The 16457-nt window shown below is 38.4% G+C and overlaps 1 protein-coding gene across 4 annotated transcripts; it reads right to left on the bottom strand.

Moving 5' to 3' along the window:
• Nucleotides 1–2194: 2194 nt before the first annotated feature.
• Nucleotides 2195–15182, bottom strand: ndel1a (nudE neurodevelopment protein 1-like 1a). 4 transcript variants are annotated; one of them, XM_076094183.1, is made up of 10 exons: nt 15152–15182; nt 13439–13535; nt 10021–10174; nt 7746–7894; nt 6974–7110; nt 6621–6794; nt 5751–5845; nt 5478–5623; nt 5232–5266; nt 2195–3179 (listed from the first exon to the last, which is right to left on the bottom strand). In XM_076094183.1, exons 2-10 carry the CDS (start codon nt 13522–13524, stop codon nt 3169–3171), a joined length of 987 nt encoding a protein of 328 aa, XP_075950298.1. In that variant the 5' UTR covers nt 13525–13535; nt 15152–15182; the 3' UTR covers nt 2195–3168. The 4 variants fall into 4 exon arrangements, with proteins under 4 accessions (XP_075950298.1, XP_075950296.1, XP_075950297.1 ...); XM_076094181.1 differs by lacking the exon at nt 5232–5266; XM_076094182.1 differs by lacking the exon at nt 5232–5266 and having other exon boundaries at nt 2195–3176.
• Nucleotides 15183–16457: the final 1275 nt, after the last annotated feature.

The raw sequence follows: 16457 nt of genomic DNA, 5'->3' as shown, positions 1-16457 counted from the left end.
CACAAGATCAGTCCGGGACAAAGAGCTCTTAATTTTAAATAAGTACATTTCATTGTGCCTGAAATTGTAAAGACTGATCTTCAACAGTTGTTAACACCGCTTTCTGACCTTAACTTGCAAGCTACAGTTACAAACACACGTTTATTTACTGTCTTACCCCACCAGACAGCGGCTGTCAGTCAAACATGAAGCCCGAAGCCGCTCTAACCGAAGGGAATTTGTTTACGTTAGCAAACATTGCATTGAGTTAACTGCTCATGTAGCAATGGCATCATGTTTTAATTTGTAAAATAGTTTTAATAAAGAATAGTTGAGAGCTGAAGTAATTCATTTTAAATTTTTTATACTATATTGATCCCGTTAAGGGGGAAATATGTCTCTGCATTTGACCCATCCCTGTGTATAGGGAGCAGTGGGCTGCCAATGACAGGCAATTATATAGTTCACATCTAGACATACAGTAACATAAACCCCTGTTAGTTAATCAGCTATTGACATTTCAAATATATTTCACAGGCAGAAGCATAGCAGCTTAGCTAAGTTAACGTTAAATATATTTTCGCGCGCTATCTAGGCTACAGATTTAACGTTAGCTAACTAGCTTTAGCTTCAGCCAACAAGCAGACTAACAAAGACTAATGGTCAAGTTACCATTAGAAAACAAAATACATGCGAAATTAGCTAACTCATAACGGTTTCAACAACCTAAGGATTGTTGAAAAGACAAGTCTAACATTACCTCAAACTCCACAAATATACAGTATATATATGCGGCATCCACAAAACGAGGGAAATATGGAGCTTCCAGCCAAGCTGCAGGCACCAATATTATATTAGATGTAGACTAGCTTATTCAGACACTCGGATAACAGATGGCTGTGACATGACAAGAGCAATAATTTGCCTGTAATAACCAATAGCTTCCAACACTTACCTTACACCGACCACTGGCAGTTGCTGGCGACTGGTTTGAAAAGACTTTGGTCAGCCAGAGAGACAACTGTCACTTGGAAGTAGGCGGGGCGAACAGATATCTCATGATCGTGATTGGTCATTATGTTGTCATTCATGACTTTCCCCTCAGAATTTTCTGGAACACAGCTATTAATATGGGAAAAGGCTATTTAGGGCCCGATTCACCACTTTAGATGAGGTCACACAAAATACTTTACTAAGGAGTAGTAACTACCTTAATACATCATGAATTAATCATGAATTGCAGTATTAATACGCATTTATAAAGCATATATTAACATAGTCCCTAACCATTAGTGCATATCTAAATCATTATATATATAAAAACATGAATAATGTACATCTAAATAAGTTATTAATCATTTACTAATACTTTATAAATGATCTTATTAATCATCTACAAATCCTTAATAATTGGTTTGTAAAATATATAATACTTAATTTACAAATGGGGAATCCATCATTTATAAAGTATGAAAACACAATAATGAAACACATAGACGAGCTTATTAATCAAGAATAAAACATTTATAACTGTTGTTATGAACTGCATACTAATGAATTATTAATGTAGGAACAATGCTTTATAAATGATGAATTAAGTGTTTACTCCTACTTAACTAATGCTTCATAGTGTGTAGTTATTATAAAGTGTTACAGACACTTCTGTTGTGCAAGAAACCAAATAGTTTTTGTTTTGATAAATGACGCATCGGTGGATGAATGTTGGATAACTCACACACATGAATAATAACTGTAATCTACTATTTTGTGTCTGTTTAGAGACATGAATAATTATTAAATGACCAAATTGCTAAAAAATCAGCTGCCTTTCTCTTGTGCTTACATTTAAGCCCACCAGGGGGCAGTGTTGATCATTTAAAGAGCCATACTGCTGTTTTAGCTCCTTAACTATAAATCAAACATGCTTTTCCTTTCTTTTTCTGATCTTTTCAAACGCACAACATATAGTTTGAGATTGTCGCACGTTTTTTCCTTCCCGTCTTCCATTCGTTGTCATTGGGCGTACAAATCAGATGGCAGAATCATCAGACTTGTTAGAGGTCTAAACCCTGACAAGAAATGTTGAGTCAGCAGTCACCTTAGTCGGTTACATTATTGATTTAATATGACTTTGAGAATGAAAAAAAAAACAGTTTAAAGAGACGGCTGATTGATTTTCATGTCGAACACAAACAAATTCAAACCGACTGCTGCCAAAGTTTAATTACACATTTTATTAAAACATGCCGTAAAAGAAATCTGAAATAAATTAAACCCACAAAATATAACAAACAAGCAATATTGCACATGAAAATAAAAGTGAGTTCACACGATGTCGGAGTGCTTCACTCGTGTGAAAAGTGTCGAGTAATAAATGAAAAGCTTTTAAAAACAGAACAAAACACTTTTGACTACAGAAGACAAGAACACTGGTCCGAACACGACGACAGCATCATTTAACTGGCTGTCTATAGAGAACGATCAATATGACCAATACTGTACACATCCTGTCACACAGTCCAGAGGAAAGATGGTGTGTTTGACCCACTACAAAGACTCCCCTTCCCTTCTTCTAAAGACCAAATGCAATCAAATCAGAGCGTCACGATTTAACAGTAAGAAGCCAAAACCACCAGAGATCACGTTTGAAACATTGAACCTCTGAGGACCACATGTTGGACATTTTGAAGACATCAATAATTGATGGTAGCCATGTGGCACACATTTATCCAGCACATGTGCAAACCCATTAAACTGGTTATTTCCGAGTGCACTTAACTGTGGCCTTAACTGAAGTTATTGATAGTTAAATTAGTGGAGAAAAAAAACACATTTTAATTGCATAATATTTTTCTCTTTTTAGACGATATGGTGCAGACATTTTTACAAATCAGGGTGAGCTCCTGGAGGAATCTTTAAATATGTGAAGAGCAGATCTTTGTAGAAGCCGGTGAGCAAACAGCAGATACAGTAACACATGAAATATACAGACAGGGACCCAGAACAACAGAGAGGGCCCGGAGTAACAGTACATCAATAAAGTTTTACAGTATTTGTGTGGGGCCTCCCTCTTTTTCTTTTCTGAAGAGATGTGTTGGGTTCACCGTCACACAGCGAGCGGCACTAAGCCCGGGGAGGAGGCAGCAGGAGGGGCAGTGATGGCTGTCAGGGCGCCGGCTTTCAGTCCGTTCACGGTCCTGCTGCAAAAACAGAACAGAGTTCCATTTAAACAGAAAGGTCTCAGAAAAACAACCAATCGCTGATGAGTTACAGATCAAAGCCTCCAAAGGAAAGCTGCTTGTTTTTAAGCAGCGATGATGAAACAAGCCGAAAAGTATGGAAGCCCATTTCTGACAGGAACAGTTAGGAGTGACAAAAATGAACAATACTCATCGTAGGTCAGAATTATGAAATACATTTTTACACAAAACTAAAAAAAGTTGAGGCTGAGGTCAAAAAGTTTCAGTTGATCAAACAATTCAACAAGAAGGGAACATAAACTTCAATTACAAATCATTTTCAGTTGGGTTAACAAGTGCATCTCTTTTATTTAATGAATTGCCCAAATTATTAAGGTTTTTTGTATTTAACGTTTGCTTATAAAGTCAGCCGACCTTCACTCTCCTATTTTATATTCAAATACAACATGAAAAACTAAATTCAATATAATGATTAGTCTATTTATCTTTTCCTGGCAGATTTGGACTCCCATAATAAGGGACGCCGATTGGAAATAAACTCTTCCTCCTCATTATGAACTCATCATCATCATCATCCTTTCACACAAAGAGGAAGCTGCAGCTCCTCAACAGCAATGACGTCTTTTAAAGTTATGCGTTTGTTGCTATAAATGGAACTTGAAAGCAGAAAAGGAAGCTGCAGAGTTAGTCTGGCCGACTGGTTGAAGTGGTTTCCTCTGTGAGCGATAGTCCCACTATGAGCAGTATCTCTGTGTTTGGTTTAGACCTGAGTCATGACTCAGCACCGTTCAGTATGAATGAAAGATAGATCATTCTAAATCTAGGGCTGGTAAAGTTTGAAAACTTTCCATGGCAGTGTCAACACAACACATGTTCCTCTTTTGAAACTTTATTTCATGGAAGATTAGGCATCAGAATTCATGTTTATGATTCATGGAAATATGTTAAAGTGTTAAATAAAATAAAATATAGTTCCTCGTTTTAGAACAGGGAGTATCTGATGAATGAATGTGTAAACAATTTGGTCAGTACTTAAAAAAGTACGGAGATTCAACACTCGGCTCTATTCTCATCACATCGTCCTCTATCACAGTAAGAACTGCCTGAAGGTGAACATAACAAACGCCCTCCTCCTGACACCAGAAGGACAATGACCTCGTTGTCTGTGCGTCTCAATATGCAGAGACACTGAACAGCGTCACACCACCGGCCTCACACAACAACACGAGCAGAGGGAAACAGAGCTGAGCGTACAAATAGGATTCACTTTTAAAAGGAGAAGTCTGGTGATTATTCTGTATTTCTCTTCCTCTGAGTCATCAGTGAGCCTCACCGTTGTTCCTTCATCACCGTGAACACACTCACTGTAGTTTATTCTGACTCCATCCCACACACACAGTCCTACTCCCTGAATGAACAAACATTCCTGGTCCCCAGACGATGTATCATACTGGCTTTGGTGCTTCTCTGACTTTTCCTCCATCGCCATCATGATTTGTAGTTTTGAGTGAAAGTGTAAATGTTACAGCCTGACAGAGCTGCCACTATGGCTGTAGACTTAAAATAAACTATATTTGTATTTAAAAGGTTGATATCTTCAGTGGGAACCAATGAGAAAGGGCAGGGAAGTCAGAAAGTATTGAGAGAACACTAACACATGGTTGGTTTTGGTCTTTTTATGGGATTTGTAGACTTATTTTTGTCAGCTTCTGTGAGTAAATGTAGTTTTTGTCATCAAGTTTCTCTTCCTTGAGGCTTCTGACAAACTTTGTTTTAAAATGTACCTTGTTAATTAAAATTAATGGTTAGACCTAGGACCAACACAAAGCATAAACAACTCGCACTAGTAGGAAAAGAGATCTATTCGTTCACCTTAGAGTTAAAAAGGACAGCGGTAAAATTCCACCACCATTACAGTTAGTGGATACCATCTATCCCACAGTCATGCTTATTTCTACGAGCTCCAAATGGGAAAAGAGGTTTGTTAAAACCACCAGCAGCATGCATGAACGCGCCCCGACACACTCAGGTAACGGGAGGAGCTACGATTACCAAGAATCAATGCAGGGAACGTGACCATCTCTGTCCTGCTGGGAAAGAAACGCACAGGTCTCAGATTCTCCTCCAGTCGTCGGACACATCAGACATATTTGACCTTTAACCATTATAACACAACTAAGGCATCCCGTAAACACATGGGACTGGAATTACAAACTTCTCGTCAAGACTCATCCCTCACTTCTTACTTAGAGATGAAGCACTTGACAAAAGCCAGGTGGGTTTTCTGGTTTCACTCACGCTTTGTCGTAATACGACGTGTGGAGCGATTGCGAGTAGTTGGTTGTGTTTGCGTTGAGCGCGTTGCTGTTGTCCAGACCGTACGCCTTCCTGGCTTTCTGGTCCTTGGCAAAGTTCCTGCAAGCGGCGAGCTTGGACTCCAGAGCCTGTGGTGGAGACATGAACATGAACGTAAAGATGAAGGACAGACGAGGACTTTCCACATCACGTTTGTGATGTAGAGGAGGAGAAAAGCGAAAGAAATCACGTCACTGCAAACAGGAAGTGACTCACCCCGACTTTCCGGAGTAAGTCACTGACGATGTTGAGGGCCGATATTCTGGCAGAAGGAGTCAACGGAGAGTTGCTGCCAAAACCGTTTGACAGAGCTGTACAATAAAAAATGTTTTTTATTTTATTAAATATACATATATTCACTCGTTAACGTCTCCCTACAAATAAACAATCAGTAGTTTACTCTACAGTCAGACGCAAAATGACATTTCAGACGTTACCTCTGACAGGTGTCGTGTCAAATGACCATCTTTCATATCTTTAAAATGTGACACATTCAAATGAAATGGTGGAAAGTAACTGACGTACGACGTGGGATATTCACCTTCCAATCTTACACCCAACCACGACAAAATGTGTACAAACAAGCATATGAAAATGTAATCCTTTCCCTAAAAGACCATCTAACCAATCCAGCAGAAATGAATTGATACAATAAATCATTTCATGCTCATATACAGAATATCTTGGAGGGTTCTAATATGTCTAAAGATGTCATTGTTATACTGCAGGGCATCTGGGAATTACATGGACGATCTAAAATGTTTAGTTTTTGACAATTTGCACTCACGTGAATAATTAAACCAATAATAACCGATTGTCAAAGTTATCAATGCTTTTTATTCTTAACCATCCTCTTGAGTGGCTGAAAATGTTTGTTCTTTTATGCTACACCCTACAAATAGTCAAATAATTTCATTTTCTCCTCTTTAAGATGGCTTTTTCTCCTCTCAGAGAGCACCAGAAGTGCTCCTTATTTCATCAGTAGACACAATTACATGAAAAATGCTTTAAAATAAAACAACAAAGAACTACTTGCAGAATGAGAGGAGAAAAGAAAGCACTCAAGGGAAGACGGGCTGCAGCTACCTGTCGGGTTGGCAAAGGCGTTGTCCAGACCTTGGCTCAGTGGGGTTGCAGGGAGAGAGAGGGAGGCCTGAATGGCAGTGTCCATCTTCTCGTTCTCCTGTGTGGGCGAACTTGGAGCCGACATCCTGGTCACGTCCGACTGCCTCTCTCGTACAGCCAGCTCCTGCCGCATGTCTACAAATAAATAAATAAATGTGTTTTAGCTCCTCCCAGAGAGCAGATTAGTACACAAACCAAAGAAACTCCTACAGATCTGTGGGAAAGCTGCAGCAGCTGTATGCTAATGAGCAGCAGAAAGCGATTGACAGCGTGGCTCATTAGTAAAAAAATAAAAGGATCGAGTCAATAATCACCTCTGGCTTCGTCCTTTAACCTTTGCACAGACTCCAGAAGCGACTCCTTCTCATCCAGCTCGCTCTCCAGGAAGGCGTTCCTCTCGATGGCCTGGTTCAGACGCTGCTCGAAGGTCTCCAGAGACATGATGGTCGCTCTGAGAGAGAGTCAGAGAGGAAGCAACATTAATTAAATATCCTCTGATATCCTGCGTGTCCCATCTATTTATTACCGGTTATTCAAGTACGAATAAGGGATCAATATCTGCAGCATTGATTTTAATCCCATTCAGGGTAAGATATTAATTGAATTTGACCCATTTGCTAATTTTAAATTTCCATAAACATTAAACAGGGAAACACAAAGGAGCTGATTTGGTCACAATATTGTCTGTACTGTACTATCCTATTAATAAAAATAAATACATCTTTATTTAGTGAGGCATAAAAATGAGCTTTTATGAGGAAACAACTTCTTTCCATCTTTGTTGTTCTTAATTGTTGTTTTCAGTCACTGTTGTTTCAATTAATGTTTGTAGTAGTTGTCGGTCTATGTTTTTAAAAATCTTATATGCATTGGTTGCATTTTATTTAAATGCAACAAAGCCTGTTTGAAATAGTGAATAAAACAAACAAAAATTAATACATATTTTAAATCTTGTATTGTCCTTATAATAAAGAAATAAATCTTTATTTAGCGACACATAAAAATGATCACATGCTACTCAGGAACATCAAACTCTCAAGAATGAAAAGTGATTTTGTCATTTTATTTTGGCGGGCCCGTTCAGACCTCTTGGCTCTCTCCAGGTCGTCGTTGGACTGTTCGAGCTCTCGGACGTATTTGTGGAGCTGCTCCTTGATGCTGCGTGTTTGCCCGAGGTCGTCCTCCAGCATGGAGATCTGCTTGTAGCTCTGAGCGTACTGATGCTCAAACCTCTCCTGAGGAGGAGGAGGAGGAGGAGGAGGACAGAAGCGAGGCAGCACGTTATTGATCACATGTGTTTAATCTTGGACACGGGAGCTTCATGTCAGGACATCATTCAGCAGCTCCCCACGCTCACCATCTACATGTTATCATCTATTTTTCATCGCTCCCCTCGTTTCCCCCTCTGTTGGAAGTGTGACCTAAATATCCACCAGCTCCGAGACAATCAGCTCGATAAGTACCAGCGGGCTCGACTGCATGTCTGACCTACATCTGCTGCTACTGAGGCGTCTGACTCGACTGCAGCCACACAGCCCTCTGTAACTCTGAGCCTCGTCCCTTTAACGTTCCAGTGAAATATTTAAACAGTTTAGACGTATCTTATGCCGTGCTGTGAGGTTTGTACGGTGGCCTTGAGGTGCAAAACACAAACAACATGTCAAAAATGCATTATTTCTACAGTTTGCGTTTCCGGAAATGTTGTGTTTTCTACATTGGTTTAAGATTTTGTTGTTGATGTTTTCTGCAATGTTGCATTTTCTTACTTAATTAATATGAAATATCATATTTTCAGAAATGTTAGTGCTTATCTGTGATGCATTGTTTTATAAAATGTTGTGTTTTCAGATTTCTTGATTTGTTTGTGAAACGTTGTTTTTCGGTAATGCTGTCGTGTTGTGTGACGTGCTGTTAAGCTTTGCACCTCAAGGCCACCGTAGCTTTGTACTTTAGGCTGTCTCCAATAAAGTGCTGCAGGGATGAGGCATTTCTGCAGCAAACCACGAAGTTAGCGTCTCGCTGGATGACTTTTCTAAAACTTTTCCTGAATATGTGTTGTTTGAACTGACGACTAACATCAGTGGGGAAACCATATAACTGGGCTAACAGTGTTGTATCATGAAAATCAAAAACATATGTCCAAAAAGCAAAAGAAAGGTGCAATATTGCTGCGAAAACTATCACTATTGTGTTTTCTCCCACCTGATGTGTGGAAGCTAAAAGCTGACAGACACTGTGGCACAAACATCTCATCCCTGATGGAAACATGGACGCACAAATGAGCCTCCCGCCTTTCTGTAATTATGGAGCGAGAATAAGACCAAGAGACACAACCTGATGCATAATGTATGAGAGTCACACAGATCAGCTGCGTCAGTGTTGGAATTAGAAAAGACAGTCACATCAGCACCTTCCTGAGGTGAGATTTACATTTAGATTGCACATGGAGTCATGGATGACAACTTATCAGCCGTTATTTTGTTGTGCGGCTTTGATCTCAATATTCCTGTGACCTTTGACCTGTAACCCGAGAGGCAAAGCTGCAGGTCCACATTAAAAACAATAAATAAAAGCACTGCATCCAGGGGAGCGGCAGCTGTTACAGCGAGACTTCACGTCTTCTCCCAAGAGACTGCACTCAAGGACGAGTGGTGATATTAAAAAAACAAAACAAGCATCAAATATTAATTTCAAGGGTAAATATGGAGACACGCTGTACTGGCTTGGTTCAGAGCTTACAGCACAGTGAGGTTTTTGAGTATTTCTCAATCATCTGATTAAGCCAGGGTGCATTAACTGCACTGTTCATGCTTAGATCAGTGATTTTTAACATGGAGATAAATGTGTGAGGTCACAAGATGACAGGAAAATATTTGCTGTGTTGTATCTGCTGTATTCTCATATTTACCGCACGCATATCTCATTAAACTCACGGCAAGCAAGCGAATAAATGTATTTCCCAAACTGTAGGACTATTCCTTTAAGACTAAACGATCTGGAAGCAGGTTGCACCTCTTTGTAAATTCTAAATTATTTTTCTACTTATGAGATTTACTGAATGAAAACGTGTTGCACCACACAAACTACTTCTTACATAGAAATTAATAATTAATTAAATTAAGTCACTTTGTCAGTCACAGTCTCTTTGGAATATATTTTGGACACATTAAACTGATATTTTCTCTCATAATATAGATATTTGTACATAAATAATAAACAATGACTAGCTATACTGTCAATCACTTATTACAGCAATGTCTTTATCAGCACATCTTCTTCATCAATAGTCTGTAAGACGTCACCCTGAGATGATGCGACCACGAGTCCACTGTTGCAGAGACACAGATCACTTTGTCGTTACCTTGAGCGAGTCTACCTCGTTCTTGAGTCGTCCGTTCTCAGACTGCAGGTCCTTCATGCGGTGCTCGGCCTGGCCCAGCTGAGCCTCCAGCTCGGCCTCCAGCTCCCTGCTCCCCTCCTGGAACTCCAGCAGCTCCTCCCGGGCCTCCTGGCAGCTGAGGGCCGACACAAGAGGAGGAGGAGGAGGAGTTAGAGAACAGAGTGGAGACAGAAAGAGGTCGCCATGCACTCCACCTCATGTTTATCTTTATTTTATCGCGTGTGGCCACTGGAGCTCTGACCCAGATAATGTTCCACAGACTCAGACCTGATATTCACAATCACCTACAGTACGCTGCTGTTGAGTGAGTTGTAATTGTCATAGCCTTTCAATCTATGTGCATATTTATTTATGTTCTTTAAGTAATTTAATTTACGTTCCTTAACAACTAATCTCATCCAACATTTCTGTCCCTCTCTCCAGACGGCAGCAGGGTGAACAGGCTGTCTGGGTGGGTTTCGTCTTAATATCCTTTTTGGCTCTTTGCAGGCACCTCTCGTCACCAATATCACTGATGCTCAGTAGATGGGTTCCAATGATTTTGTGGATGGTTTAAATCACCCGCGGTAGAGCCCTCCTGTCCTGGGCCGTGCACATCACATGACAGTTTGTAATCTTTCCAGTCAGGATGCTTTTTATTGCTCTGTAAAAGTTAACAAGAACTTGAAACTTGGAATTTTGCCTTATTACGTTTCCTTAAGAAATACAGCTGTTTGTGAGGTTCCTTCACCAGGATGGTGATTGTATCTTTGTACCCTTTAAGTATTTTTAAGTTAGGTTTTCCCTTAAGGGTCCAAGGACGTTGTATGTTGTCCAGCTTGTAAATCCCTCTGAGGCAAATTTGTGATATTACGCTATAAAAATAGAACTGACTCAAACTTACTCTACATCTAACAACGTACAAAAACAGACTGACTGAGCGACATTTGTGTGCGTTCAGGTCGTCTGATCACTGACGTTTCATTCAACCTCACAGAACATGTGATCGCTGAAGGGCTTTACCACAAAGTGCTCGTTACGTAAGCGTCTGTGGCTATGACCACGGATGAACACACTTGGATGGACACAGAGCCAGCAGTCTAAAAATGGCAACCATCATACGAGTGAAAGTGCTGGAGGTGGCACAGAGCCAGAAAACCCATTTATGAACGCTTGTGATCGGCCCACTGTGGAAATGCTCGGCCTCGCTTTGAACCGCTTCTACTTGGAAAAGGTTTGGCTGCGACTAATTTGCAGACTGGCGGTTCCTCTTCAATTATCACTCTTTATTCAAGATGTTCCAGTGGATCAGAATAGTTAGTATGAGGGAATCCTCAGCAAGAAGAAGAACATTTCACAAGATGAAAATACTCATTTTAGCTCTCTGAATTTGACTTTTCACAACAATTTTGTGACGAGTAAATGCACAAGTACTTTTCAATCACTTCTAAGCCGTGACTTTGAAGGAATCTCATCGTCTACAGACTCTTACGTAACCGGGTGTCGGCCCGACTTTGTTTCCTTCATCACAGCGAGTTTGATCTCAATCAGGTGACGTGTTGAAAGATAGGATTTCATCTTGGGTACAGCAAATTTGATTTTAGCCGCCTTTACATAATTAAGATGTTTGAGTAACAGCCCGTGTCGTTATATAACCATCATGAGATGCGAGGACAAAGAGACATGAGAGTCTTTTATGTGAAACATGAGCCGCCGCTTTGGGAAATAAAGGGAGAGGTTCCCACTGGAGCTTTCGCTGCTCAGCACACATATAAAGGAATCTGTCACGGGATATTCCAACGCTGGCTTTTGATTGAAAGAGTAAGAATGGGTGAAACAAAGACAATATAGCAGATCAAACATTCCTGAGGTGCTTCCCACAGACACAAAGAGACTGCAGGGTTATTATCAGAGCTCGTGATCCGAGAGGAACAATCTGTGGTCCACATGTAGTTCCAGTTCATCCCAGAGGTGTTGTATGCTCTGTGCAGACCAGTCAAGTTCACATCAATAAGTAGAAGGTGTATAAATGTAATTTTATATGTTATATTTGTCTTTTTATCACCTCATCACTTTTATTCCTTTGCTGTAACAACTGAATTTCCCCGATGTGGGATCAATAACTTTCTTATATTGTCAAACCCTTTTCTTTATGGAGCTGGCTTTGTGTACAGCGGGATCGTTGTGCTGAAATGAGAAAAAGACGAACACAAACTGTCGCCACAAAGCTGGAAAACCACCAACTGTTGAACTAAAGGGATTAACAGACCATGAACAGGTGCGTCTACGTACTGTTATTGGCGTATTGCGTACGAGGACAAAAGACAATATCTGATATTTTCTGACGCTGTAAAATGTTTGTTTTCCTCAGTAATGTAATCATGCATTGCAGAAGGACACAAATATTTTCAATAATCAGAAAAACATTATGTGATTAAAACTCTTAAAACTCTCCAGATATGAATGTGAACACCTCAAATGGATATGGTCCAAAAACAATGGGCCTTTTATGAACATCATATACTGACGAGTTGGTCTTTCTCTTAATAATAATATAAAAATGACATGCGTCCCTGACTAAGAGTGTACATAATCGAATCTGATTGGTCAAGTCCTGTCTGTAATCCACTGATCGCGAAATCGTGTCTTTTTTGTTGTATAATGTTGTTTCAATAGAAAACATTATTGGCAGAGATTAGCTGTTGTTTCAGAATAATGGACAGTGTGGGTTGTTGTGTGTGTGTGTGTGTGTGTGTGTGTGTGTGTGTGTGTGTGTGTGTGTGTGTGTGTCTAGGTTTGTTTTTATATTTTGAAATAACCATGTTGTTATTTATGAGCGATTCTTTGTTTCATTACCACATTTTCCCGTCACTGCAAAGATTCGACTGTAAGATGCTAAATATCCAATCAGGCTGCTTGGATTGGAATCCTGGAATAACGACTATTTGGGGTCACCACTCATAAAAACTACTGCTTTTAACAAGGTTTGATTTCAGCTGGACTTTAAATCAGTCACAGCAGTTTATGCAAAAGATTTAAGCAAATCTGTAGGATGGTTTTTGTGTCGCAAACAAGATAAGTGATGGGGGTTTTGATCGCAATCATCCAGTAAGATGAAAACAAAAATATGAAAAATGGGGCTTAAACTTGGCCAATTATTCTTAAAATATACATCTGGCTCTACTCTTAACATGAAAAAAGACCCGAACCAACAATGTGTTTATTCGTCGATGTTATTATCCTTAAATGGTCATAAATATACAGCATAGTTTGGTCTTTGCTACTCAGGCAATTTGACGTTGATGGTTTAGGTTTAGAGAGTTGTTAACAAACATATACAACAATGAGTTAAGATAACGTCACAACTTAACCGCAGAAGGAAAAGGACCGGTTCGCGTACCTTTCCTTGTACTTGAGAGAAAGAGTCTTCCAGAAGTCAATTTCCTCGTCTTTTGAGGAGAATTTTGGTGTCATATCCGTTTCCATGGCAAACAAATCTGTAGAGGAATGAAGAAGAAAACACGAGTGATTATAAAGAGGTTTATATATATATATATATATATACATATATACATATATACATACATACATACATACATACATACATACATACATACATATATATATATATATATATATATTCAGATTAGTTAAGGCCTGACATTTTAGTCCATAAAAAAAGTCCCATGTGAGAAACAGAATGTAGAAATCAGAGATTTAAACGAGTCAGACTCCCAGAAACCCGGAGGAGGAACCACAAACTCTTCTTTACAGAGTTTCAACAAAACAGCATTTTCCAATGTATAAAAGTACTTCTTATATTGGCATTAAATAAGAGCCGTCTGACGTTATACAACACTACAAATCTGTAACTTGGTTGAAAAAGTGGCCCACTAGCTTTATTTTGAAAAGCTCTCGATCAACCTACATACTAAAGTGAATCCCAGAGGTGTCTGTATGTGAAGGAGCCTCATTCATCATCACACCGACTCATAACTGGAACAAATGGGAATACGACCAGAATCTGACAGAAGAAAACAGTAATGTTTAGGAAAGTCCTCATTCAGTTAAATGATGATTTCACCTTTAACAAGGCTACAGATACAGAGAAGCTCTTTGAAACTTGTTGGTGTCACCAGTCAGTGGATATTATCTTACAGACAAAACTTGGATATCTAAAATAAGCACCAAGGTATGTTGTGGAAAAATATGGAAATGTAAGAGACAAATTTCCATATTTCCAAAAAAAACAATAAAGCCCTTGAAGTGCTGCACAAATCCACTTGAATTCCTGCGTCCAAAAACGTCAATAAGCCTGAATCAGAATGGTGTGTGAGGTTTAAAGGTATGGTTTGAACAAGATAACACAGAGTAAATACCACAGTAAACAATGCTGACCTCCAGCATCACGTTTAAAGCATGCGAGTCCTCTTGACATTCAATAAAAACACTTTACAACCACAAAGAGGCCGAGGAAATACAAACTGAGTTAAACAGCTAAGTCACACACAATCCCTAACAACCATAAATAGAGCATGGCTGCTTTTACAGTCACTGACTTCTACTGTAAAACAATCTCATTCTGTGCTTCCACTGAATAATTCAGCTTCAGATTAGATTCAAAGAGAAGCCGAGAGGGAAACTCAAATGTTATCACAGCAGAGGAAAATGCAACATAGGCCATTTTATGTGAGCAATTTTAAATTAAAAAACATAATTATATAGTCATAAAGCCATTTAAACTGCGCAAGCTTGATGCTGGACTATGACTTTATAAAATAAAATGAATATATTCTATGATTTAATGGGTGGATTAAGTACAGGTGTAAATTAAGGAAGCTTTATAATATAAAATCTGACTATTTTAGACATGCTGATATTAGCCTAATTCCATAGGGAACATGACCCTGTTGAACATTGACCATACTGTAATCTATGTGATAAATTACATAATTTAAAAATATATATATAAGATATTTATATAAATACCCTGACATCAAGCAAACGAGCAAACGACCTGCAGAAGCCCCGGTGAATGTTGGTTCTAGTGTTTTATATCGTTACTAGTTTCCAAACAAAGATAAAATGCAATAAATTATAATGTATTTAGTACCTGAACATCGCCCCAAACAGTGGTGTTTATCAGTCCATTTTGCCCGCTGATGTGAGCTGTTGAGGCCGCACGTCTCTGATGTCAGACGATCTCTGCTGGTTCCTCTCAGCGGGCATTTAAAGGTGAATACACCCTAAATATGAATACTATCTCTTCTGGTGTGTGCGGCTCAGGTTTTTGAAAGTGTCAAATATTCAGCTGTGATATTTTAATTTCTAGCTTGGGAAAAATAAATGTGGATAATCACAGTAAAAAGTCGTTAAATACCACGGTCAAAACAAACACATGTTAGGGTGGATTTCCTCTGTGTTCACTTGCTCTGCTGTGTTCACGAGCTTCACTGCTGCACATAAACTGCGCATGACGACGCACAACACTGTTGCTGTTAAAATAGCACCACCTGCTGGTCATCGACTACAACAGCGTTTAGTGGTGATAATGATGAGTAAGTCAATGTTATTCGTCATGAAAATAAATACAAATAAAAAAAGACAAAGACATTTTTAGGGGAAAAAAGTCAAATATATTTTTATCTTTAAATGTCTCATAATTTCTATTTACCACGAGCATTTTGGGGTTTTTTATAGACCTTTATTTTTATATTTCTTTTACTGGCACTGTGCAGTGACGTCACACGTGACAACAACATTAAAGTAGCCATATTGATCTCGTGAAATACTTATTTTATGAAATAATATGTCTCTCAAATACAAAATATTATTTAAATATAGCACGTTACAACTAGCTATATATAAGTAGAAATAAAATAATTTAATAAAATAAAATAAATAAAATACAGCTTTATTAATAGTTAAATAAAGAAATATATGTGCATGATAATTTGAAAATAATAAATATGCAAAGAAATAGAAAAAAATAATAAAATGTATATACTTATTTGACAAATTGCATAGGCCTACTTTTGTTATTTTTTTATTCAGACATTTCCCAATTTATTATTTTTAATTTCTATTATTTACATATATTAGATTGTTTTCCTCCTTATACATGTATTGTATATATATATATATATATATATATATATATATATATATATATATATATATATATCAGTACTTTGGTGTATATGGGTGTTTTGAAAGAGCATAACATTCTGTTTTTTATGGCACAACAGCATTTTACACTCATAACTTTTGACCCCATATTTTAATGAAAGTTATTCTTCTAGAAGGATCTCATTTAATAGCAAATGCCCTAATACAAAAAAACATGTAGAAGTGTAGAAGATGCTGACAGACAGTCTGACGGTTGAAATTACATTGAACATTGAAATTAAGTTTTTTAA

This window comes from Anarhichas minor, unplaced genomic scaffold, assembly GCF_050575085.1.
Source record: "Anarhichas minor isolate MPS153535 unplaced genomic scaffold, ASM5057508v1 ptg000017l, whole genome shotgun sequence".
Classification (NCBI taxonomy): Eukaryota; Metazoa; Chordata; class Actinopteri; order Perciformes; family Anarhichadidae; genus Anarhichas; species Anarhichas minor.
The sequence above is the reverse complement of the archived record's forward strand: the minus strand, read 5'-3'. Positions and strand labels throughout refer to the sequence as shown.